Source organism: Oenanthe melanoleuca, chromosome 1 (assembly GCF_029582105.1).
Source record: "Oenanthe melanoleuca isolate GR-GAL-2019-014 chromosome 1, OMel1.0, whole genome shotgun sequence".
NCBI classification, from domain to species: domain Eukaryota; kingdom Metazoa; phylum Chordata; class Aves; order Passeriformes; family Muscicapidae; genus Oenanthe; species Oenanthe melanoleuca.
In genome coordinates, this window is record NC_079333.1 from 27,569,453 (window position 1) to 27,596,820 (window position 27,368).

Sequence of the window (27,368 nt, forward strand, 5' to 3'; positions counted from 1 at the left end):
CCCTAAGCCATTTCTAAAAAGGGACTTTTCTCTCTTAAGTAAACTGAACTGACTATCTGGATGTATAACTGACTGAAGTGTTCTTTGTATGTTTGTTGGTAAGAAATGTGGAATGAAGGGGAGGAGGGAACAATCTAGGGATCTTATTCTGAATATTTTTTTTGTGTTTTTAATAAATTTCTCTTGTACCTTTCTAAGTTTTAAGCCTGCCTTGTCTCTACTCCTGGGTCCTGTCTCTAAAAGAAATTAAATATATTAAGGTTGGCAAACCCAAGTCACACCGTGACAAGGGGCTGAACTGAAGAGAATTTTTGTGACTGCTGACATTTCACTGTCTGGTCCACAGATGTAACTAATGGTAGATATTATGGATTTAAGTTTTTTTTCTAAAAACAACAAAAAAAAAACCTTAAAAACAATGGCTTGCTGATGCCTTCTATAGTATTTTGAATGGCTGTGAAGTTAATATACTTTTGAGTTTAGCTGCAAATGCTTTGCTTCCATATAGTTTCTTGTTGCAGCATTACAGTTAAAATACACATTTTGAGACATAAATCTGAATTGTGGTCAAGGGCATTGTAGCATTCACAATTCAGGTGATTCTGCACCAGAAGAAAATTATCTACACGTGAAATATAAACAATTCTGCTTGACAGGCCTATAATCTCTGAAATTCAATGCCATTTTCACCTAACACCTTGGCACACATCATTTAGGTTGTAAGGCTTTGTTCTATTTTGCTGTCACCAAGCATAACAATTAGCCTGAGTTTTTCATAAGTAGCTACAATATCACGTTTCACACAAGATTCTCTTTCATTTGAATTATCTCTGTAGGGCTTATGTAGTAAAGCACAGGACATAGCTTTTATATTATGAAATTCATCACTTTTGATTATGCTGCATACAAAAGGGTATTTTTGTTATAGTCATTTTTTCAGAATCAAAATGTAGTTTTACAGGAAGTATCCCTTTAAGTCAGCCTGTAAGCAATTGTAAAAAACAAAGCAGATAGCAAGCACTTTAAAGAGCTATGGAAAATGGTTTTCTAGGATGTGTTTTGGAAGGTGGTGCACTGTGAAGAAGCAAGAACAGAGCTGATACACACTCAATTCTAAGAGAAGCCCTCTGGCAGTCTGTTGGACTCAGATATTTCATTTGCCTTAGCATGCCTCTTCAGTAGAAGGCTGTGTGGCTGCTTATTCAGGGATTATGCTTTTATTCTTTTTTTGCTCTTCTTGTTGTTAGATAAATGCTTCAGAGGACTTGCTTTTCTGAATGGAAAACTACGCCTCATGGGTGTTTTGGAATGGTTTTACAGTGAATGTCTGAATGAGTAAAAAGATATACAACCACAAAAATATTTTTTAATAATAGTCTTTACCCTGTTGCAGAGAAAAAAAATAAAATCAAGTTCTCACTGGTATAGGAACTATAAAAAAACTACAAAATCTTTAACAATAGCCTGAAGTGATATTCTAATTATGCTATTTATTCTTAGAGGTTGTGCCCAATGAGGGTACAAATGAGATATTAAAGTAACACAGAAAATAATAGAAGACATTAATGTCATCAAGGATACCCTTCCTATCTACCTCCAAGTTCACATATCTTGTATTCATTCTATCCACTTGGATCCCAGGTCTGAGTATAGTTTTCCTTATGGATGGAGAGATGAATCTCCCGTTTGAGAGGCTCACTCAGGTCAGGCTATTCCCTGTTGTCTTTAACAAATTCATCCACTCATCCATTCATTAACTGAATTGCCACACATTGAGCTAATCTGTGGTTACAAACTTTAATCTCTCCTTCCTGCCTCCTCTGAACCTAAAGTCTATTAACTAGTGTTTGTGATTAGAAATATCAATGACTTTTTTTTCCTGAATAAAGATGTCCCAGAGAGCTGGGAGGACAGATTGCCCAGGGAAGGGGTGGGTACCCCCTCACTAGAAATGTTCAAGGCCTGGACAGAGATTAAACAACCTGACCATGGTGGGATGGTTGAACTGAATGAATGCCTTCCAGCCAAGGCATTCTGTGAGTCTTTGAGTTTGTGTACTGATGGACTGATGCTAAATGAGAGAGCAAGTTTTTGGTGGATAAAAGGGTGAAAAGCTGCCATCTGCATATATGACTGAGAGTCTGAGAGCACTTTTGCCCCAGAAGGGATCCCTCTCTGTCACCTGTGGGGCAGTTAGAGCACTCTGCCAGATCCCTGACTGACAGCTCCAATTCTGGGCTATTTAAATTGAATTTATTCTGTTATCAGTCCTCCAATCTACAATAGAATATTATGGCTCTCAAGCTATCCTGTCTCCAGTTTTCTGAACTTCTTTAGCAAAGGAACAAGTGTTACAGTGTTCTGATGTCTTCAGACCAAAGTTGTGCTTTTCATGGTTACCAAAATTATTACTAACCTTTAGCAGACAGTCTTTCATATAAAGGAGATTTTCTTTCATGTTGTTTTAATCCACATATCACACTGCTCAGTGGTAGTACCACCAGGGGCCATTTTAGGTAGAAGAGCTTGAGTTAAACAAGTGGGTTTTTTAAACCTAAGTCTCTTTGTAAGTGATAGCCTTTTCACAAGAGTTTTCAAGATGTCCAGTGACATTAACATTGCCTGACCATGTTTTTCTAATGCTCTTTTTAAAAGAGCTATCTTTTGTGCAGTCTGTGATACATATATATTTTGGAAGATTGAAGATGGAATATCAATCCATGAAGCAAAACTTCACTCTACTGAACTGTTTCAGTGGAATTTACTATTCACATGATGTAGAAGATCAAGGTTCCAATTCAATTTCACTTCAGGAAAATAATTTGCTGAAATCTACTTTTGATTCCAAACCATTTGAAACACTAACCATTTAAAATTACCATTAGAAATACTTGCAACAACATCTGTAAAATGCACGTCAACACACTTAATACGTTCATATTTCTTTGAATCATACATCTATTTAATTCTGAGAGGTTTCTAAAAGATAATTGCTGTTGCACATTTTTATGTGTAACAGCTGGAAAGCATGTTGAACATTGTTTTTTTCAATATGCTGATCAGTGTTAGATTTGGAACAAGCTAATGCACTGTATAGAGAAGAGAAAGTGTGTGTCACAGAGAAGAAAGTTGGACGTTCTTTTACTAATTTGTGGACTCAAGGGAGCAGAGCTGTCATATGTGCCTTAAAGATAAGAAAGGAATGAGTTGATAAGGATTACTTGTGACGTCTTCTCCCTCCCTGCCTCCCTCCCTCCCCTAAGCCCCTCTTCCTGCTTCTGTAATTAGAAAAATTTTACAGGGTAGCTTTTTGTCTTTGCTTTCCATGTGTGATAAAAGTGTCTTCAAAGAAACCTACGTGCTAGCAGGAAAGACAACAGCACCATTTTCATGTATACATGAATTTTCATGTATACTTCATGCATTCAGCTCTCAAGACGCCCAAACGTCTACAGGTTGTATATTCAAAACCCCATCAGGATGCCAACATGCCATCATGCAATCCCCTCCAAGGCAGAGCTTTTTCAAGGCTTAAATATATATACAGACTGTCACTTTCAGACAGAAAGTGCCACTGTCTTGGGGCACATGATTTCCATATCCAGTTGGTGATGTGGAGAATGTAAGATATGCTTCACAGCCTTATTGCCACCAGATGCAAATATGCTCTGTCCTTATCCTGACAAATGCAAGAAATTCTGCTTGAGAACATACATAACTACAGTGTCTGAATTACTTTGCAACAACTAATAACCACAGCCAAACAGATTTTTCTGAATTGGGGATCATATAATTTCAGACAAAATATGTCTTATTCCAGGGTATCTCAGACCACAGTCACAGAGGCAGCATCTACGTGAAATAAATCCATGTTCTTTCCAAAGATTTGAATAAATAGAAGTTTTAACAACTTCATTCACTCCATACAGCTCAACTTTACTGAATTACCTAGCAAACTCAAAGCCCAGTGTCCACTAGAGCAGAATGCTACTCAGGAGTATGTATTTCCAACAGTATCCAGAATTCAACAATAATGCATATTAGACCCAACATATAATGTTATTATGGTATGTAATGCCTCTGGAGAAGAAATATCACCACCACACTAGATCTTCCAAGGCAGCTTTCTCAGCATCACAGCACCATTGAAACATGTACTAACTCAAAGAGCCATGCTCTTCATTTAGAAAGAGAGGTGTTTCTCAGCTTTCCTTTCCTGAAACATCCCCTGCACTCTTGGGATGAAGTTCTGATCCATCTAATTTTCAGGATGTGTCCTGATTAGTTTACAAGCTCTGGTAAAAATTGTCCATACATACACATTCAAAGTATTTCTAGGTAGCATGTGTGGGACAATCCATGTGTTGTGGCAATATCAATGTAATGTTTGACCAAATTATGTGGTAAAATTTCATTTAATCAGGAGGAGATGAGAGTACTTGTTTAAAAGATACTGGTGTATGAAACCATGTTAACCCCAATCACATTGTACCAGCATTTTTACCAAAGGCTTTTTTTGTCTTCTCAAGCATCATTTAAAAAGTGAATACTTTTATTGCTTGCTTTAATTTTAACTACATTGTGTTCAAAATTATCATAACCATTTTATAATCAAAAAAGGCAATAGATTCCTCGCCCAGTTAAATTTTAAAACTTAGTGTTCACAGAGAAAAGAGAAGTAAAATTTACTTCATTACATATAACTTGGGATCTGTTAGATGCAGTAATTATGAAGGTGGGAGAGTTCAGATACAGATAAGACAGATAAAAAAACTGCATATTGTCATGAACAAATTTGTTAAGATAGTTTACAAAGATATCTTCATTGTAAGATCTCAATTGTGGCTAACAAAAACTCTTTTGTCACTTTCATTAAGTCAAATGTCAATCAATTTATGCAAGAAGTATTTGCAAAATGGATTCTGATGTTAAAGTGAAGGCAAGTGACACACTGCAAGGAAAGAAAGGTCAGTGGGGACCTTTTTGTCAGTATGCAAGAACTTTTTTTACTGCATTTATAGCTGTTTAGTAAATAGAGAAACATACAGCTACCAGTAATCTGAATGCTACAAAGAACTGGGAATAAGTAGCTGGTTTCAGCTCAATAAGAAATCTGTTGTGATAGTAGAGTGTTAAATTATGCAAGCACTACAGAACTAGGGGGAAATCAGGTTGATAGGAGCTCTGAACAACTGAGCAGATACCAAATTATCTTCAGACTAGTGAACCAAGATATCACATTCCCCTCTGAGACTTGCACTTTGCCGAGGCAAACAGTCCTATCCTGGTATTCTGCTTGTTTCAAGCACTTTGGAAGCTGACACCAAGCTGGTCCCCACTACCTCTCTCAGCTCACAGCTGCCACTGGAGAAGATCTCAAATCCCAATGTTTCACTCTCCTACTCAGTTTTTAATGTCTCAGAGAAGTAATCCAGACTCCCAGTCCTCAAAGCAGAAAAATCTCCCTCTCAAATCTTCCATTATGCCTCCTCAAATAAGCAAAGACACACAGGCTGGCCATCTCCTGAGAAGCAATGCACAACTGTAAATTAGTAATTAATGATTCTTTTTTTTCTATGCCTCTTAATGGGAAAGAGTCAGATGTGTTCACCCCTTGAATAGACACTAGGGTGCAGATGAGAGAGAGAGAGAGCCAGAATCAAGTCAGCACCCTGGCCTTTCCTCTTGGAGGAGGAGCCCTGGGATCTGTAGCCCACACTATCTAGCAATAGGCAGAAGCCTGCGGGCCCCAAGGCAGCAGCAGGTTGAAACAGGCTAGTGGCAGGGAGAATATCAGACCAAAACAGGCTTGTTGGGTGGGCAGGATAGTGAGGCTGCTGAGGAGAAAAGAAACAGCAAATAGCTGAGAAGAGGCTGAGAGAGATAGAGAATCACATACTTCTGTTCAAAAAGATTTCAGTGGAGCTCCAAGAGGCAAGAAAGGCAGGTGGGTCACAGAGACACAGAAGGGAAAAAAAATGTCCTTTTATGAGAAGTAGAGGTGTTAGGGAAGGTGGGTGGGGAGCTGCAGAAACACCTTTTCCCTCCCTCCCGTTTTCTTTAGGGTGTTTGTCTCTGAGCTTTTCCTCTCACCTCTCCCCACAGCAAACAGCCAAGCTGGGAAGAAGAGATTGTCTCCAAACTTAGACTGATAGCAACCAAGTAAACAGAGCTCACAACGGTGGTAGCTGCACGAGCAAAGCCTGCTCGGTGACAAGCATGAGCACTGTTCCACAGGTAAGGAAATGGGTCTGCCTTGCAATCTGCTGAGATACCTTCACTGCACACCTCTCTTTTCCTTCCCCTGTTGTAGCTACACTGCTTATTGCCTTGGGGGACGGGGTAGTTGAGTTTTTGACAGTTTGTATCCAGAAAGGTCTTGTCCGGGTCTCAGCACTAATGGTTTGGGACGTGGTGTGATGATTTAGGGGTTCTTGCCCTTCCTGTTAGTCACCCTCGTAGCTGTTCTGAGAAACGTTTGAAGCACCGACCAACAACTCATAATAGTAATAGCAAAACTATTAGTAGTAGTAGTAATGATAACAACAACAACAAAAAACAGTAATGACATCTTTTATTCTATATCCATTTCTTCAACAAGGTATTATAAGAAACATGCAGTTTCCCCCCCCCCCCCCCCCCCCCCAAATAGTTGTGGATGAGCAAGGCACAGTTCTTGGAATGTGAGAATGACGTGGTGAGCCTAATTGCTTCCCATGTAGCATGGTGTCCTTTTTCTGCTTTGATGTCTTATATAAATAGCTAGCAAAGTCTTAATTGCATATTTACAGACAAATTGCACTGAACTGAACTCTTAGCTCAAGGTTGCTAAAAAGTACAAAACATTCAAGGGCAACAGAGATAAGTGTAGTGTTCTGTGTTACTAAATAATGCTAACACTGAAATGTGTGTATGTTCTTACACTGAGATCTGTTCAGTGTGACTGTGGCTGTAATGCAAACTGTCCCTTATCTTTGTCTTGTCTGCATTTTTATAGTTGAAGAATTTGCAGAAATGTTTGTTTTGTATATCCATTCCAAAATTTCTGTTTAATGAAGATCAAACCATAATCATAATTTTAGTTGTTGGCCATGGTTTTGCTTTACAATTTTAATAGTCCAGAATATAATTCAGCAACCTTTCTGTTTCATATTTCATGTGAGCAGGTACTCTATTTCAAACACAGGCCAAAATGTGTCTCAAATGGCTTTTAATGGGCTCAATTTATGTGCTTAAATAATTTGCTGACAAAAGATAAATTTAAGAAAATGAAGGTTTTTTGTGATATTGGGGCATTAGTCTGAAAATATGCCATCCATGTGAGTAATGTGATAAACACGATTTGGGTAACAGCCAAAGTCAGTAATTCATGAATAATCTACTGGCTGAAAAATAATACTTCTAAATTATCTGGTAAATAGTTATGAAAAATAACTTCAGTTCTCTGTTCCTTTGATCTCTTTATTTTAATTTACTTTATTTTCATGAAAACTAAATGTTTCTTTTTCTGTAATAGCACTAGACACTGTGAAAATGCAAGGTGAGTAAGAATTAGGCAGAGTAACTTCAACTTCCCTTTAGAACTCAGGAATGGCTCACAAACAGAAAGAAGGAGATGCTGAAGGAAAATCAAATTCTTTGGCTGATTTAGTTGTATCAAACATTTCTTGCTTTAGTGATAACAGTACTTGCCATGATTCTGCTATCCTAAGTCATGCTTGCATTTGAATCAGATGATACATATAGTACACTAATTTGAAGTTATGAATTTTTATAATTTACAACTATTAGAATTCATCTTTTAATGATTTTGCAGCCATGTGTTCTCACTTAGATGTAGTGAAGCCATTTAAATTTGAGCATTTGCACATGCTCAAAAACATGAAAGAACTAAAACTGTACTGGAAATTGCATTCATCTTTATTCTAATACTGATTATTCTTCTCACCCATAAGTGAGACCTATAAGGAAAAACCCTGTCAGAGGTTGAAGTCTTTTTATCCTTTTCCACTGGCTTGTTCAAACCATTCTCTTGTATCTTTATATGGAGCATGCTGGATGAAGCAACCAGGTCTCAAATCATACCACAATGAAGTGCTGCTGCTATGTAATGTTCCTGCATCCTGTGCCCTGGAAGTGTTGGAATGCCACCTCTGGGTCCATCTGGTTAAATCCACACTTCTGCCTTGGCCAAGAATCACTGCCTTAGGAAGGGGTCTGTATTTTAGTGCCTGAGAACCACTTAATCCATGGTGGCATAAAAGTGAAGTTTGTTCTAGATCAAGAGTCTGGCAGGGATTTTGCCCTGGTCAGTATCTTTGTAAGAGAATTGAAAAAGCAGGTATTTGTCTGTCTGGATTTGTTTAAGCTGTTGTCATGAAAAAGACATAAAGGAGTACTAAATATGACTATCCTTCTCTTTTTTATCTGTTTTTGTAGTTCCACAATTCCTCTCAAATCCCACCCCAGTTACAGAGGCAAGATTAGAAAAGCATTTATTATGGAAGGTGAAGTGTTTGAAGAATAATTTTATGTTTATGGTTCAAATAACACAGACCATAATCTGCTTTCGATATAGAGGTCCACAAGCAATTTCCAATCCCCTGTCATTTCTTTTTTGCTAGGTTATTATTTTGTGCATGCTGCTGTCAGCCAAGTACTTCTCTAGTTGTTTCACAATGGAGACTTGAGGGGGGCAGTGCTGTTTCTCTTAGAGATTTTTAAAAATATTCTAATATTTGATGCATTTTGCATCTCAAAATAAACATCATGCATAGCCTGAAATAAGCTGACTGTTAACCAAAAATTCATAAAAAATTGCACCAACAGTCATGGAATACCAGTTTCATGTTAGTATCTCACAGTCATGCCATTTATTACTCAAAAGAGAGAAACAGAGGTCTTCTGATAACATGAAACCAAATAATTGCAAAATTGTTATTATTTTGTGGTAGAAATAGGCCAGATTTTCCATGTGAAAAACAAGAAGTTTATTGCATTAGAGAAATCAGGAGAATTGTGAATGTAAATCATTCACTCTTACCTAAATGGTGAGAGATGAAGGCTTGCATGCCAAAGATCAGTTTTTCTATTTCCTTTATCAGCTAAGCTGATTTTCTTTCACTCACTTCCCTGTCATACTGTTGTGACACTTTTACTCCAGAAGCAAAACAAGTGTTTTGCTACAGGGACTTATGAAAGGAATTTGGATCTCCTCCTATGTAGTTTGTACACTACTTTGCCAGTATGATCATGTTCTGTATCTAGTAACTTCTAATGTCACTTGCACATAGTTGCTCTCCATTTGGTTATCCTGTATCCTGAAGAAGTTAGGAGAATAGGATTTTAAAGGAGGAAAGTGTTAGGCACTCAACTCCTGTGAGTAATTTCCAGGAGTTGAGTAAGCCTTTCAGAGGTTTTTATTCAAGATTAAATAAAATGCACATTTGAAAGATTATGAGGTCTGGTTTTGTATTGCTTATTTTTGTTTTCTCGTCTATTAATGTTTTTGTGCAGAAGTTGTACATAGTATATTAGTCCAGATGATTAACAGCAGACTCATTCATTTCCTTAATGTTCTCTTAGGTGAAGGGACATATACTGGGACATAATTCCTGTAAGATTTCACTCCATTTCTCATGATTTTTGTCAAGATCCATGTTTCTTAGTTTTGTGGGAAAGAACATAGATACTGAGTGTATTTTCCATTACTTTCTGGGTTTTTCCCCCTTCTTCCTCCCTTTTCCCACTGTATACTCTTATTCAGTCATTCCACTTTTCATTTTTTCCAATTATTTCTTTTCCTTATATATTACCAGTATGCATTTCCGGGTCTGTTCTTTCAGAAATTGCTGCTCTCCAGTCTTATGTACATCAAAGTATTCAGAAGGAGAAAAAAGATCATTTTATCTAACTATATCCTGGTAGATGTAAAGGGTGTATCCTCTATGGTGGTCATCCAGCTTCCTCTGCAGCCAACAGAGAAAAGGACAAATAACTCCAGAGTATGCTCCAGCTCATCCTAAGGCAGATGTCTAAAATGGAAGGTGTACTCATTAGGTCCCTAGCCTACTCCATGAACTAAAAAGACACACCTAGATTGTGAGAAAAACTAAATTTAAGTGAGATAAAATCTGTCTGTACATAAGATCTACTCAGCAATTTACACCTTACTCCAGCTGGTAGAACAGAACAAATCTTTTCTCTCACTTGGACTAGAGAGCTTAGGATGCAGTACTTCATTTCTTGAGGAGAGATCTGAAATTAGTGCTCAGATTGCCAGACTGTGGCAGAATAAAGAACCACCAGTCCTAGCCATCTTGTGATTAGCTTTGTAGATTCAAAAAGGCATTGATATCTTCAGGAATTATATGCAAGGTGATTCCATAAACCAGAATGAGCCATAGAAGTTTCCTCATAGCAAGCTGGATTTTCAGTGAGTAATTCATAACACTGTGCAACAGTTACAGCTTGAAAAAACAGGGAAATTAAGAAAGTGAGAAAACCTGTGGGAGTACAGTCATGTAGATGATTTGGATGATTATTGGTGTTTTGGCACTAGTCCTGTGAATGATTTTCTAGTAGATTAGGTGGGAGATGGAGTATGTTATTAGTGCTAACCTTAAAATGAAATTTTCTTTCTTTATTTTTTCTGTCTCTTTAGACCTGTGACCAGGAGCTGAGAGCAGATGCAAAGAAAGAACGATGCCTTCAGGGGAAAAGCCTCCTTCTGTGTGCACTTCTTTTCAGTACTCTCCTTGGCTTTACATTGCTTATCACCTACCTCGTCATGACTTGTGCTCTAGGTATAATATGAGATATTCTTTTCCATTCTTCCTCATCCACCCCATTTTTAAGATCCCTTTCTCTCTTACCTGCCTCCACTGATCAGTATTAAGAACCAGACTTTCAGAATCTCCAGGAATCATAACATCTTTTGTCAAAAAGGTACATTTTTCTGCCTCTTCCTTGAGTCACAGTGGGGAGAGATCCTCCACATCTGTCCTCCTCTGCCTGGTATTAAATATGCCTGAGCCTAGTTTTGGGGATGAGCAAGAAACTGAACTGAATCTGAGACTTGGAGCTCCTCCTTTGCCTTTCTATCTCTGACTTAAGTCTAGTCCTAGTTTTCTAGCACAGATCAGTGCAGTCATAGAGTAAAAGCAAAAGTTAGTTTCTTGCTAATGGAGAAACTGTGAGTACAGACCAGAAATATTAATTTGCCTTCCAAATTTGCTGAAGAACTATCTGCAGAATGGTCCATGTGAATGTCTGTGCATATAGAAAGCTCAATACAGAAGGTGCATTTATATTGGTGGATACAGACATTCCCTGATCCAAAATAAGCACTCTTGAACCTTTACCTAGCTATTTTCTTTAGGTCTTGTTATATATTGGAGATGGTTCACTGCAGAGAGCAAGGAAAAACTGTTTAGATCTAGTCCATTTCCACTCTGCCTCCCTTCTCCCATGCCAACTTTTAAACCATAGCTTGGGAAGCCTTACAATGATTTACAGGTGGATTATTTCAGTAAATAATTTATCTGATCTTATGCTGATATAAGATACTGAAATAAAATTACAATTTATACCCAGTGATTTGAAGCAGTTTAGAAAAAGAAAATTATAGATCAAAGCAAAATATTTTACAAAGTCTTTGTCCTCTTTTGACAAATGTCATTGCTGAGAAATGTTTCCCATGCTTGGAAAAAAACATGTTTTAATTTTATCCCATTATTTCCTCTGTGCTATGTCCTTCTCTTGCATCATGTATTGACACCATCAGTTGCTTCTTGTTTATCATGTGGCCAAATTTGGCTGATTCACAGGAAAGACACTGAGAAGGCAGAATAATCCAACCTGTGGCTGCCTAGGTAGTACAAACAGAGGACAATCTTCCTAGGATGTGAAAGAGAAAATACACTTCCTCCATATTCAGCAATACCTTACAAGGAATTCAACATTGTATGCAAAGGAGCTTGTACCAAAAATAAGTCCTTTGGGATAAATGTCCCCTAAAAGATTTTTGTTTGGAATAGTTCTCACTCTCCACTGTCATATCTCAGTTCTCTCTTTTTTGCTTCCTCTTCAGGATCCTGTGATGCTGAATCAGACCTTGCTCTATTGGAAAGTCTTCTGAATTCTAGGAATGACACTGTAAACCCTTGTGAGAACTTCTACAAATATGCCTGTAGCAGATGGGAAGGCAAACAGTCAAGCAGAGCCAGAGAAGAATCACTAAATGTATTTGATGTGTTGCTGGAAGAAAACCTGTTGATCCTGAAAAGGCTTTTAGGTAGGGACAGATGATTGGTGTGTTACCTTCGGCATCTGCCTCGATCAGAGCTGACAGTAGTAGTAACTGAGAGCACAATCATTCCTAACAGGGACTGAGTCCCCTCTCCTCGTTCTTCTATCATTACAGGTACAGATTTACTTTCTGAGCATGTCATGTTACAGTAGCTGCATTTAAACATTTTAGTTCCTCTTGCCAAGTGTAACAGATGGAAGTCATGCTTTAAAATTCTGACAGCAACCCAAACCAATTTCCTTGTTACCTTGTTGAAGTAGGCCATTGTTGCTGTGCTAGTCTGAATGTGCACTCTGTGATGTCTCCTGTCTCCCTGGGGGACTGAAGCCTAGATATGCACCAACTTCCTATTGTGCTCCTGTTTCCATGCAAAGAAACTCACATATTTGACCTCAGGAAGAGTCATGGCACTAGAAAGCCCCTTGCTTTGGGTCACTGTGGAAAGTGTGGATGTATTTGGTAAAAAGTATTTTCTTAGAACTGTTCTTTGCTCTAATACTGTCCCAGCTTATTTTTTATTTGCTTTTTAAAATTTTAAATCTACTTATTTCCTCAGAAAGTTCACAGTTTGGGATAAGAGGCTCAGCCAAGGAGAAAGCAATACAATTTTATCGTTCCTGCATGGATATTGAACGAATAGAATCCCAAGGAGCTCAGCCATTGAAGGACCTCCTATATCAGGTGAATATTTGTGTTGTTTCCTCTCCCTCAGGAAGAGAATTCCTGCAGGGAGAAGGAAAGTGGGCAGGTGGGGTCATATTGACCCCTACATGATGTAACTTTTCTAGAATCTGACCCTAGTCATGATTCACAGCACAACTTCTAAGTCAAAAATTTTCTAGCTTTAAATGCTATTTCAAGAACTGATTTTTTGACATCAGGTACCTGAATTTCTCCTCATAACCTTATGTATTACTTAAGGATGGTAAAAAACCCAAGTCTACAAAGGGATCATGTTTAATCTCTAAAGTTTGATTCAATAGGATCTGCCTCACACATTGGGGAACATCTTGCAGATGGATGAAATTTTTGTGTCTAAAACCAGATGATCATTCAGTAGTCAAGGCTTCCAGGAGAGATTGTTTAAAGGAGAAAATCCTTCTCTTTCCATTCTGGGAGACTCCTTTTGGTGCCAGGGAGGGCTGGACATCTTCCTTCCAGCAAAGAGCATTTGTCCTGTGTCAAAAGAGGATGCAGAATCTTCCAGCAAAAGGAACAGTGACTACAGGCCCACCTGTGAATCTGCTTGTCAGGGAGGTGGGACCTGTGATCACTGATCCCTGTTTGTCCTTTTGGATGGCTTTAGAAAAATGAGACCTATTTCCTGTCTCCTGCTTATTCAGCATTTTTTCCTGCACACTGTACTCTGTTGTTAGTTACAATTCCTCTTCCTTGTGTCATTTTGCAGTTCATTGCTTTCTTTAAGGGAAAGTGTCAGGTCATTTTAAAGCCAGGAGGGTATATAGAGCACTTCCTGAGTTTCCCTTCGTGCTCTTTGCTCTGTTGCTCCTCAGTTATCAGAATGACTGAGCTTATAGGTGTAAAAGAAAAAAGAAATTGTAAATACAAATCCAACCAGTTTTTCTCACTTGCAGCACTTCCATCTTTCTCTAGGTTGGTGGATGGCATAACACAGGTGTGAGGGAAACAAAAGATTTTAATGAAACTCTTCAGATTCTCATGAGCAGATACAGCACCTTTCCATTTTTTAGAATCCACGTGGGACCTAGTCCTTTTGACCCCAAGACCAATATTATTCAGGTGAGTGTGCTAAAGAAAGAACATTATCAAGGAAGCATTGTGAGTAAAGAGTCAGACCAAGGCTTGCAGAAGTTAAGCCTATATCCTTCTCTGAAGAATTTATCAACCATTTTCCAAAGATAAAAACAAGTTAATAGCATTTCAAATTCTGTGATACAGGAATTACCAAAATATCCTCACATTTGCATTATTTCTGAAAATAATAAGTTTTTGCTTTACTCCTTTTTGCAGATTGACCATCCTGAGTTTGATATTCCACTTGAGAGTGAATTCAAAGAGAAAAATTATCTTGAGGTAACATATCAGAGGCTGAAGAAAGGTAAAAATAGCTATTTGATGCAGGGATCTCCTTGAATTGCCTCCTGGTTCAGAGTGGTCTGTTTCCATGGGTTACGGTCAGTGACCTCTAAAAATGCCTCCAGAAGGAATTCTTTATGAAACTCAACTTTTCCAAAGGATAGATTGTAAAATGTAACCCATTTTAGATGCCAGGTTTAAAACTTCTAGTATAGAAACAGGATTTTATAATTATAATTTTAATTTGTATTTGCTAAGTAGTCTGAAACTGGGCTTCCTTTTAGCTTTTGGCTTGACTTAATTTTTTTTAAAAAATGTTTTTGTCCAAATTAAGTCTTTATAACAAAATTTGTGTATTGTAGGGAGGGATAGCTAGCATTTTAAAACTTACTTTAAAGTGTTTCAACATATGTTGGAGGAACAAGTTCTTTGACCTTGGGACATTGTAACAAAATTAACTTTGTCATTTCTGAACTTCATAAAAACTGAGTTATGTCAGTCTCTCAGTCTGAGAAACTTTTAGAAAAGTCCTCAAAAAACCCCCTGAGCCATCACAAGCATTTCTCTGAAACCTCATGAAGACAGAAACAAGAAGTTGACATTTTCTCTTCATTAAAATAGTGGGTCATTATATCACTGAATTTGTCTCCTCTGACTCCAGAGATGGCAGGCCTACATCTCTAAAGTTATTCTAGTACTTGAAGTAATTGTGAACTGTGAGAAAAATAATCTTTTGGGAATTCAGTGCTCTTAACTGAGAGAGGAACTGTACATGGAAAAGTGTATTCCACATGAATAATTACATAAGGATGTTGCAGCAAGAGCAAAGTTTTAGGGATGGGGTGGATCTGCAGCAGTTTTGAAAGATTGACATTTATATGGTCAAGGTGGATGGGTGGAGGGATGGATGGATGGATGGATGGATGGATGGATGGATGGATGGAATGACTAATTTTCGGTCATATGCTCTGTATTGCAGGTTCTCCGTGTGTATCTTTCATATCTGAAGAAACTGGGAGTCCTACTTGGATGGACAGAGGATGGTCCCCCTGATTCCTTTTCCCTGACCTTGTCCTTCATCTCTAACCTCCAGCGATTTGTCACTCCACTGCAGAAAAGGCAGCAGAGGGGGATGCTGTTCTTTCGCACCACCATTAGGGAGCTGCAGGTATCTGTGCCTTAGAGCCTGGGCAGCACAGTCACATGTGACCTTCATGTCACATGCAGAAGATCTGCAGATCCAGATCAAAAGAGATACAAGACACTGTGCTTAAATGCCATTGTCTTGCAAATTACACTTGGAGCCTCTTGTGCTTTAATCAACTCAGTAACTTACGGTCTTTAACTGACAGAGTTTTTTTCAGGCCACAACTCTCTTCCCTCCCCAGTGCTAATTCCCTTTAAAAAAAGTCAATTTTCCTCTTCAAGATGCACATTATGCAAACAATTTAACTTCTTGAAAGTATCTCTTAAACACTGTTAGGAAGACTATCCTGGTTTCTCTATTGTTTCTTGTGAGCCAGTTTAGATTCATAATTCAGCATGTGAGCTTTGTTTTACTTGCAGGAAAAGGCACCTGCTATTGACTGGCTGGGATGTCTCAAGGCTGTCTTCCATCCTGTGCCAATGAACCTCTCTCAGCCAATTGCAGTGCATGACATGGATTACTTAAGCAACATGTCACAGCTCATTGAGGAATGGCACAAGGAAAGGTAGGAGTCAATATCTATGGTTGCAGTTGTTCATGCCCCAAGAAATATTTTCTTCAAATACAGTAAGTTTAGTAGCTTAGCTGTGTTAGGGTCTGCTGAATTCAGTAGTTTAACAATTGCAAGGCTGCTTGTGGCTTTATAGCCACAGGTTTGGCCAGAACTATGGCTTAGCATATATTCCCAAGAGGTTTGCATATGCATGCACCATGTATGAACACACACATAAAACAAAGTAATAAATTTATGTGTGTCACACAGAGAGGGAGCACAGTGTCTTGACTGGCACCCATCCACCCACAGCACTCATACCAATATGAACCCAGACTGATCCTATTCCTCAGCTCCAGCTGACCAGGACTGGTCTGTACTATGAAACTACATATACTATGAAACATGTGCACATGCATGATATGGCTCATTCCAATAACTGGTCCTGGATACTCAGTCTGTCAGGAAGCTGGCCAAGATCTCCTGGTGTCCACTTGGATATATCACATCAATGTCTGAGCCCCTGAGTCTTGCAGCCCTTCTTTGGTTGCTGGTACTCTGGTGTCTTCCTGTACCTATACTATCAGGTCTCTTCAGCAGCTGCTCCCAACCACTAGTATTTCCAATGGCCAGCTCTCAGACTGCTGCTCTCTCCAGAAGCTAGCTGCGTCCAAAGTCCCTCCAGTAGTCAACTCTCAGGCTTGTCATCTCCCCAGCATTCAGTTCCATCTTCACACACAGTGAGTAGAATGTTACTTAACAATAATAAGATAGGAGGACCTATCCTGGTTACCATGTGCAGGGCTCAGTCAGGCAGACACTCTGGCAAGCACAAGTTTACATTCAACCATTCCCTCTTACCGGCTTTCCGCTCCATTTTCCCACATATATTCTCCCATTCCACTATGATCCTTCCCTTTCCCTGCCTTTGGTCCTTGCCATGCCAATAAACATGACATAAACATGTCATCATAAATCTTACATAATCCCACAGACCTCTCATAATAATCTATATGTTTCACCCAGTCCTAAAAAGTATCCTTCTCCAACTTCCAATAAAGAGTACTGTGCCCCAGCAGGGAGTTATCCCTTAAGTCTCCACAGTGTTTTGGGGAGTTTCTTTAGTTGGCTCATCCCCCTTTAATAGCCCCAGGTGTATTCCATTCAGAGTACTTGGTTGTTGTTGTTCAGGTTCCTAGGATTTCTCTGCCTCAAGTTATTCCTCACTTCTGTGTTTATGGTTACCAGCCTTCAATCTTCTGTCTGCAGGGTCCTTCACATTTATATGATTGTTTGTCTGGTTGGGAATCTCTCCCCAGCCCTGGACAGTCAATTCCAAGATGCACGCCTGGACCTGTATAAGATCCTCTATGGAAAAATGGGATCTAGAATGGTGAGTTAGCTTTTTATCAGCTTCTTCAGCCTCCCCAACAAATGAGCACTGTAGGTCGTGCCTTCTGAATGTTCTCAAGTTTCTTAGATTTGGGGGGAAAACTACTCTCCCATTGTCATTAAGTGCTCCTTTTTTCTCAAAAGAAATGTGTGAGTAGATGTGACACTCAAAAGTTTGCAGAGCTGAGTGTACTGAATCATGGAGTAACGAGAAATATATAGATGGTCACCTTTCTTCTATGGCTTTTTCTCTGCTAACACACAAATTTGCATCTTGAGGAAAAATAAATGGAGTAAATCATAAGGAAATAAATGTTTTATTAGAAACTTTTACTAAGTGGTAGCTAAAATTGAGCTACATTTCTCATTCACTGCTGTCATTTTTAGACAGTGCTACTGTCCACACATCTACATATCACTTTACTGATTTCCTAGTTCTTTGTCCTCACTGTCATGTGTCTCTACTTCTTTGTTCCTCCAGATCCCACCTGAGCGATGGAGGAAGTGCTTGACTGATACCAGCTCTTTCTTTGAGCCAGTTCTAGGGAAGATGATTGTGCAAGAAATTTTCCCTGAGCAGACCAAGAAATTTGTAGGTATTCATCATCTTAAACCCCCAAGTAGAATTCAGCTTCACCTCTTCCTTTTTTTGACATGCCACCTTAAGAACACATCAAGGCAGCAAAATCATCTCTAGGTTTCCTACCTTTTGTTTTCTGCTTATGCACTTCCCCTCCTTTTTTAGGATTATGTCAGAACAAGGCATTGGTGTCATTCTAGAATAATCAGTGCTAAATACCAGCTATTATCTTTATTTCAACTGTTAGAAAAGTCATATATGCAGCACGAATAGCTATGACAGCCTTACAAATGCATGCAATGTATGTGTGCTCCCTGGAATAACAGCTAGTGTTAACAGTGTTAATTACCAGTGTGACATACCTCAATAAGATTTTCAATTGCAAAGACATTAAACAATCATATGAAAACATTTTGAGGGGATCCACAGTAAAAAGAGCATCTGCCTGCAGTGTGGAAAAGGTTTTTTTTTCATCCTGTGATGGTCAGAGTTCCTTTTTCTTTTGAAGAAAGTTCGTGTAGCACCAGGTTTAGAGAAGAGTTTGAAGTCTATAAGGTGGCAACACTGCTTATAGTGAAACGTCAATTTTAATGCATAAAGCATAATTTTGAGAAGGTTTGACTCAGATTGCCATCATTTTGGAAAGGAAGACACCAGCAAGAAATACTTGAGGATACTGAATTTTCATTTTGCTCAAGAAGGAGGTCAGTTATTAATTATTGAATGAGAAGGAATTGTCTCCCTCTTAATTACTGTGAGAGGCCAGATGAAAAGGTGTGTGGGAGAGAACGGCAAGCCCTGTGAGGAAAAACTGGATGCCAAATAACTGAAGAATAAATCACTGTAGAAACTGAAACCTTCTCTTTCACCACACACACAAGAAAAGGAATTTTGCCCCAGTTATTCTGTGGTTGAATTGCTAGAACATGAGAAGATGGCAGCTAAGAGTGAGCAATATTTTTGTGCAGTTGTGACCATGCCTTCTTTTCTCCATGGCAGGCTGAGCAGATGTTCTCTGTGGTCCAAGATACCCTCTGTGACCGCCTCGACCAGGTGGAGTGGATGGATGAACAGAGTCGCCGAAACGCTAAAGCCTTGGTGCGTGCAGGGGGCAGAAAGTACTGAGGCCTTCCTTTCCCTGAAGCCTTTGGAGAAGGAATGGAAGAGACCTGCACCTTTACGTATTCCTACCTGCTTCTACAGGCACACAGTCTTAAAGAGATGTATTATTCATACTAAAAATCAGAGGTGGTTTCCTAAGTGCCAGCATGTGTGGGTACATACACTGATGTGTAGGCGTAGAGAGGCTCAGTTTTTGTCTGTCCATGAATACTCTGAATTAATTTTATGGAGATAAAATTCAATTTTATACATCTAGAAAGGTTAAAAGCTAAAAAGCTGAATGGCAGAAGACAATGCAAAGAAAAATAATAGAACAACATTAGGCCTCAGGCCATAGAGATGAGAAGGCAGAGCAGCAGGGCAAGATGTCTTACTGAAAGAGTGTAGCTGTCCTTTTGAAGGGCTGACTCACAGATCATGCTTACATTGGTTAGAAATAGCCTTTAGACTTCCAGAATGTAAAGCCTCCTATTGATCAAGTTTCTTTATGTTTGTTTGTTTGTTTGTTATTATTTTAGGTATCCAAACTACAAGTGGAGATTGGTTATCCAGCTCACATACTCCAGACTGACAAAGTGAACCTGGAATACCAGAATGTGAGCTATATAATGTAAACATGCCTGCCTCATTATTGGCAGTTTACCTGTATCAACTGCTATCTTTTCTGCTTACAAAAGAGGCTATGACCTCTGGAGCACATTTCCTACTGTTAATTTTTTGGGAACATACGGGACCAGAGAACCTTTATCTGTTGCTTCTGTATTGTTGCCCATACTGTTTCCTATTAAGAATGGCTGGCCTGACAGAAGTAATTTTTTACCTGCTTGTATGTTCTGTTTGGCCTTCAGATAACATTCCTGTCATATCTTACACTGAAGGTCTTTAGAACAGGGAGTGAAAAAAACTACAAATATCCCATTGGTTTCTCTTTTGATTAACTTTTTTGGATCCACGGGACTTTTTTTTCCTCTTTTTTTCCTTTTCTCAATTGTTCAATTCAGTCCTCGCTTATGCCCTATGACAGTCACACTTTCTGTCTCTTCCTTCAGCTGGAGATAAATGGAGACACTTTTTTCCTCAATGTGGTGGCTTGCTTGAAAGTACAGAGAGAAAATTCCTACCTGAAGCTCCTTCAGCATTACCCACAGCAAAAGTAAGTTGGACAGTAATCTGAAAAATGTAACAGAATCATATACTTGTGAACCAGCTGAGGTTGGAAGGGAAATCACCTAGTCCAATCCTCCTTCTTAAAGCAGGATTAGTTAGAGCAGGTCACACAGAACTGTGATAACTATATCTCTTTTTTGCTGCGGAAGAAGAGGAAGGGCAGGTAGGGACCAGTGGGCAGAATTGGATTCAGTACCTCTGAATGTGGTTTCACCAGTTCTGAATGCAGCTGCAAGGCTGCATCACTGCATCCTGCATTAAAGAAACTTTGAATCTGGCAGCCTGTCCTGCATTGAGCCTGAACCATGCTACCAAAGTACCCCATCATTGTGAAGAGAGCACCAGAACCCCTGGAAAAAACCCACTTTTTTGACCATTAATTAAGGGGGAATAGCTGATTCTCCTGGACTTCCTAACAAAGCCAACAGCAAAGCACTGTGATGACAGGAATGCTAGTGCAGTCACCTCAAAGGCAAGACATAGGATGCACTGACAGATGGACTTAGGGCTTTACACCTCCTGCAGAGTATTCTGTGCAGGACTTCACAGGAGGTTACTCATCTACATTTATTTGACAGAGAAATTGTGAGGGAGAACTCCTTCATGTCTATGAAAACTAAGTTATTAGTTCTGACCACCCTAAACAATCGAAGATTTATTTCAAACACCTGTAACTCTAGATAATGTGAATTTCATCATTTGCTGGTGCTGTGTGAACAGCTGAACTATTTTTGCAAGCTCAGTGAAGGAAAGGATCAAAGTGTAAGATAAGGAGGTAATACATTCTCTAATTTCTCTTTTTATTTTGCTTCTAGCTGGCATGTGCATCCCTGGAGTGTGCATTCATACTATTCAATCAGAGACCACATGGTGGTCTTTCCAGCTGGAATGTTCCGCAGACCTTTTTTCCACATGGAATTTCCCAGGTATGGAGGAGCTTCAGAGGTGCAAGCTGAATGTAGTCCCTGGGCTGCACTGTGCTTCCAGGAGGAATCTTAGCAGGAAGTTTGTTGATGATTTCTTTTTCTTAATGCATCCTAGAAAGACACAGGAAAGAGGGGAGACCCAGCTTTTTCTAAAGCCAGATTGATGCTGCTTGGTGCAGTCTGAGAGAGTGTAGTCATGGACTCTGCTGAAGCAAATCTAGGTGAAACTGAACTAACACAAAGATATTACTCCAGAGCAAAGAGGCAGAAGTCACGTGTAGGTTAACTGCAAAGAAGGCATTTCACCTTTGCCTCTCATTTTCTAAATTCCAAAGATTCTAACCCAGAGAAAATAGGAGTCTCACAGAGCAACTTGTTGTCAGAAGTCTTTTTCAATTGTATCATAGTTCTTCTCTCATTTTTTTAAGAAACCCTTTCTACTAAGCAAATAAATTTTTAACTCTGTCTTTCCCTACAATAACAATACCTCTCTAGACCAAACTCCTCTGGTTCTATTCTTTCATCATATGGAACAGATCTCTTAAGCAATAGTTTTTCTGATAATAAAAGAACTCCAAACAGTTGACAGTAAACATGCATTTCTATGTCCTTTTTTCCTATAGTGGATATATACTTATCCTAATGCCATTGTACTGAAAAACAGTACTGTCACATTTTGACAAGAGGCTTAAGTTTGAAAGAAGCATGTTTCAGTTAAAAGTAATTATTTTCTTAATGGTGATCTTCTAGTGCTTGCAGTATTTAATTAATTTATTATAGTATGAAGGAAAGGACATCTCAAAAGAATAGTAGAAAAGATTTTTTTCCCAGTGGTATGAGGTGTCACTATATTCTTTCTCTGTGAAAAAATGTCCATGCCTTCTTATTCTTTTTGTATTCAGTTCTAGTAAAGTACATTTTTCTTACTGTCGCCTCACCTGGGTAGACTGATAAATAAAACTTGATCAGCTTTTGGTGAGTTGGTGCAAATGCTAGACCAGACTAATTGCAGTCAAAACATCATGATTTTAAATTTATCTTGCCAATTTTATGTATCCTTTCTTACTAGACAAGAGTTGCAAGATTGCTTCTCCAAACATCCTGGTTTTGAAGGGTTGCCATTGTAGTTGCTGTTTGTGCAGTAGTCAGACAGTAGAGGTTCCATGGGGACATATATCAACAACAACAATACCTGTCATTACAGCTAATGAAGGCAGAATCTTATTCATAGACTCTTCATTGTTATGATGGCTTATTAGTGACAGATAATTTAAAATAAGCTCACAGTACAATTTTAAGCATTGGCAGGACAATTTGCACTTATATTTGCGTTTTTACACACCTGAGTGACAATACATAGAAAGTGCTTCCATGTAGTCCCAGAGTAGAACACTCCTATGAAGCACACAGTTGTGGTCACTGTCTATAAAGAATGCTCCTTTGTCCTCTTTTTCTTTCCAAAAGCACTCTTTTCATCTTTATTTTTCAGCGCTGTGAATTTTGGAGCCATCGGGGTCTTCATGGCACATGAAATTCTTCACTCATTCTATGGTTATGGTGGGTACTGGCTGTGGTGTCTTCATTCACTCTTCTAGGTCCCACTGGTACTTCCCCTTAGAAGATCTGAAATCCTAGTCCTTACATGAATATATACATATATCATTAAGGTAGATGAACTTAAGGAAAGCATATTTCAGTCCATGCTGGCTACTAGGAACAATCAGTGATTAATGTGAGGAACGCAGGTGAATGCCATGAATAGCTTTACTTCTAGGACTCTTTTCCCTCACAGTGTTGCCTGAGGGCTGTCTTGAATGCAACAGGAGTGCACTACAAAGATCCATAGACTGCTTGGTTGAGCAGTATGAAAGTTACAGCCTTAATGTCAATGGCACCTTCACACTGTTGGAGAACACAGCTGACACTGGAGGGCTCGCCGTCGCTTACCAGGTATTGTGATTTACTTACTTCTGCAGCCTCACAGTCTCACTGCTCCCCTCTCCCACATCCTGCTCCAGCTCCAGATTTCTTGCACACCTGTGCCAGTGAAGCATGAGTCCAGCATGTCCTCTGTTAGTGCAGAGAGGTTCCTCACAAGGCTTTGCTCATAGCCTCAATATGTCTATGTAAGACAACTTCTCCCTTTCACCACCTTTACTTCCCTGTTCATGTCATGCATAAAAGAACATGCTATTGTATATATACTTATGTTATACTTGAGGAAGTATGCTGAGACATGAAACAGAATTTTGTGTGGTGGTAAAATGACTCCATAACAACATTTTCAGTACTTTAGAGAGAATTTTTTGTTTCCTCATGCAATCCTCCTGTTCAGCTGCTGAGGGTGGTGTGGATGCCTAGGTCTAATATGGTACTTGTTACATTCTTTCATGAAGAACACAGGGAGGCAGAAAGTCTTTAATTTATAGTCAAATATTTGTGATTTGTTTTGAAAATAGTTTTCATTCTTTCATAGTATAATTACCACATCCTGTGACAAAGTGTGTGGTAGTATCTGTGTAGTAGCATCTGAAATGGTAAGGAAAGTAATTATGTTGTATTCTCCCACTTTAGATTTATTAAGGTCATGGCCAGCAGCAGAAAGCCTCAGAATGAGGCTCAGATGTCTAAGGAAGATTTATAATTATCCATTTTATCTCTCCACAGGCCTATAAGAACTGGCTGAAAAAGCACAAAGAGAAGGATTTACCTGAGATTGGACTTTCACATGATCAACTTTTCTACCTCAGTTTTGCTCATGTAATGAAAGTGTCTTTTTCACTCTCCATTTCTTCCACACTGTTACAGTTTGTCTTTCTCAATATTCAGTCACCTTCTTCCCATTCACAGAACTGAGAATGACCAATGTTTCTGTGAGATCCAGAGTCTTAGAAGCTAAAATTCATATTCACAGCTCCTAACCTATTATGGATCTCAAAGCTAACAAAAGGCCTGTCTGCAAATATATATTTTACAAAGCACTGAAATCCACCAAAATTAAGTCAGCAGACCAACTACTACAGTGTCAGGGGAAGCAGGCTGCATTGCCAGTCTCTGAGTACTTTTTCTGCCATTGTGAGTAATCTTATATATGGAAAGTGAAATCTAACTGTAAAAGTCATGGATCTGTCTCTCCCTTCATTCACTTCTCTGTCATGGTGGATAGCTGGATGTCATGTCACTCTGAGTGACTGATAGTGAGAAAAAGAGTTTCAAATGTTATTTAGAGATCAAGAACTGGAAGTAAATGCACCCATAGTTTGCTGTTTTTGTGGGAAGCTGCAGTAAATTGTGCAGCTATGCATAGCTGTTCTGCCAAGTTCCTCATGATAGATAGTTGAATTTCTGTGCTGAAAAAATCACATCCTTATAAACCACTGTAATTGTGCAAAGGAAGAAGTTTTGTGTGTTTGTTAAGTCAGAGCAGTGCATGAAAAAATAGCTTATTGGATCTTGGTGGCAAGATTTGCATTTTAGAGGCTAAATGGCAGCTGCTGCATCATTTGTTGATAAAAAAAAAGACTGAAATAATGAGCATGAAGACTTGGATTGCCAGTTTAACATCACTAAAGTCATGTAATCCTCCCCTGAGTCTCTAGACTAGTAATGGGATTTTGCATAAGTGCTCTACTTTGTTGATGATCACTGGTTGATTTCACTTAAGAAACTGAATCCATGCACTGAGACATCTTTATCACTTTTCTATTTAAAGTCCAAGGTTGCATGAGCCTAGCCAGGGTGGACTAAATTTTCTGTGTTCCGGACTATGCAGTATAGAAGAAGTGCAGATGACTTGTCAGGGACTGAAACGGGGACAGAGAAGTTTAAGGGAAGGGAAAACAATCTAAAGAAAATCTGACCTTTGTCAGCCATGTATGCCCATTTCTTTGTTTACTCCAGCACCCTCTGGCATGTGCAGAGGCACAAGGAGCCCTAAGCCTTGTTCATGTGAGGACTTTCAGCCAAACTGACTTTTCTACTTTGCTTCCCTTCAGGCAATGTGTGGACACCAGGATCCAGAGAAGCTCCAGTCTTCCCTGGACACAGATCCACATAGTCCCTTGCCACTTCGTGTCTGTGGGCCTGTCAGCAACAGCCAGGACTTTTCCAAGAGCTTCCAATGTCCCAGGGGATCCCCAATGAACCCAGAAAACAAATGCCGCATCTGGTAATGCGCATGGAAGAGGAGGAAGAGAGATATGATCCCAGGGAGAGGAGGGCCTGACACATGGAAATATGACCATCTTCTCAGGGCCTCTAGGGTGACATGGTGCTCTTATTCACTCCTTCGCCTTCCTTTTCTTGTTATCTTTTCCTCAGCATTTGATGGCAGGGAAATTCTTAAACTGATCTCGTAAGGAGTGGATCTTCTCCAAGGCTCTCAGCGCTCTGTCCCAGATGTGTGACAAGTCCCAGGGCAGCAAGGTGACTGGCCAGTTTCTAGTAGGCAACAGCTTGTGAGGAGTTGTGAACACAGGGACTGTTACATTATTAGTCCCTCTGTTCCTATCTGCTCCAGAAGCCTCACAGTCCTGCTGAAAGGGCAAGTCAATAAACGGGAGCTGTAAGACTTGTTCCTGTCTTACAAAAGCTCCTGGGGGAATCTGGGTTACTGTGCAAACCATGCATAACTTGTGAGAGAGGGAAGAATCCCATTCTTTTCTTTTGCTAATAGATTGAGACAGGTGCTAGGAAAGACTCAGTGGCTACAATTTGTAGGCTGAAAGGTGAGTTAATAATGAAGTTTACTGAAGGTCTTCTCTGCTCTGTTTTTCTTCATCCAACATAAGAGCAAAGAGGAACACATCCCCATGACTTGGAGGTAACTGGGGAGCTGGGAACAGAATCACTTTTTTTTCCTACAAGATCCTCTTGTTTTTAGTGTCTAGAGTTGAGGACATGGTAGAGGATGCAGTATGGGAGAGTCACAAAGGTTTCTAGAAGTTTCTGAAGGTAGAACAACTAGAATTCCAAGAGCTTCTCTGGATTCTGAACCTGGTTCTCTCCCTACATTTGTAAATATTTACCATCCAAGCAGAGGACTAGAGCTGTTATAGGACAGTACTTTCTACTTGAAATTGATTTTTAGGTATTCATTTTGCTTTAGAGCAAAAGCAGAGTTAGAAGCAACATGGGTTAGCAGAAGTACCTAAAGTACATTCTTAAGAGCAATGTAACAATTATATCTATTTCAGGTTCTCATAATTAGAAAATGTATACCAATTTTCTAAAATTTACTGACATTAATAAGTATACAAAATATGTATACCTTTTGCATACTCTTCAAACTGTTCTTGTTTATGGGAACATTTTTATTTTACTTATCATATTGGCTGCCTGGGTATTGTTTATGGAATAGATGATGGCAAGTGGAAACATCCTTTATCAACACAAGCGTTTTAAAAATAACTGTGCTAATCCTTTTCAAGGACTGACAAATACAGCAAAATGTTTTCCAAGAATGGACTGTTCTGAGATTTTGTTTTCATTAATTAACAAATATATTAATAAAGTGTTTACTTCTGAAAAAAAAATTACTTTGATTGCAAACACTTTATCATCAGGCCTGTATCTTTTTTTTATATTTATACTGTTTACAACTTGTCTGGCATTTTTAGCTGAACTTCACAAATAATAAATAATAATACCTCAAAATAGTTTGATTCATTTACCATCATAAAAAAACCCAAAATTTGGCTGTTTCATTACCATTCAAACAGTGTATACTCTTTCTTCCCTTCGCTTATTCAATTGATTTTCTCTTAGCAGCATGTCCAGACAGCTTTTTTAAAAGATGCTAATAGCAAATAACATTGCTAACACCTAGTGTTTAGACATTATTTCAGTGTTCTGAGACTACTTGGCTTCTGTGTTTGTTTTATTTAGAAAAAGCAGAAGGTACTGACAATATACATTTTGAGGACACATAACTTTTCTTGTATCTATCTTGTTAAGTGTACGGGTAGACACTGTTCCCTGAAATACGCTTTTCTTTTTCTTGTTCTTTCAATATATACTGAATTTAATAATACTCTGTTTAAAAGACAGGACCACTGGTGAAATTGGACTAGTTGAATTAATTCTTGTTGTGAGCTATGATGTTTTAACATGAA

The 27,368-nt window shown here is 38.9% G+C and overlaps 1 protein-coding gene across 1 annotated transcript; it reads left to right on the forward strand.

Annotated features, from left to right (window-relative positions):
- The first annotated feature begins 5,754 nt into the window (after positions 1–5,754).
- Positions 5,755–26,910, forward strand: KEL (Kell metallo-endopeptidase (Kell blood group)). Its single transcript, XM_056504491.1, has 19 exons — positions 5,755–5,947; positions 6,106–6,237; positions 10,664–10,805; positions 12,092–12,295; positions 12,867–12,991; positions 13,925–14,071; positions 14,303–14,365; positions 15,348–15,536; positions 15,935–16,080; positions 17,338–17,461; positions 17,942–18,052; positions 19,040–19,138; positions 19,681–19,758; positions 20,212–20,315; positions 21,145–21,255; positions 22,745–22,812; positions 23,048–23,205; positions 23,923–24,015; positions 25,251–26,910. The coding sequence occupies exons 2-19, from the start codon at positions 6,220–6,222 to the stop codon at positions 25,425–25,427; spliced, it is 2,157 nt and encodes a 718-aa protein (XP_056360466.1). The 5' UTR covers positions 5,755–5,947; positions 6,106–6,219; the 3' UTR covers positions 25,428–26,910.
- Positions 26,911–27,368: the final 458 nt, after the last annotated feature.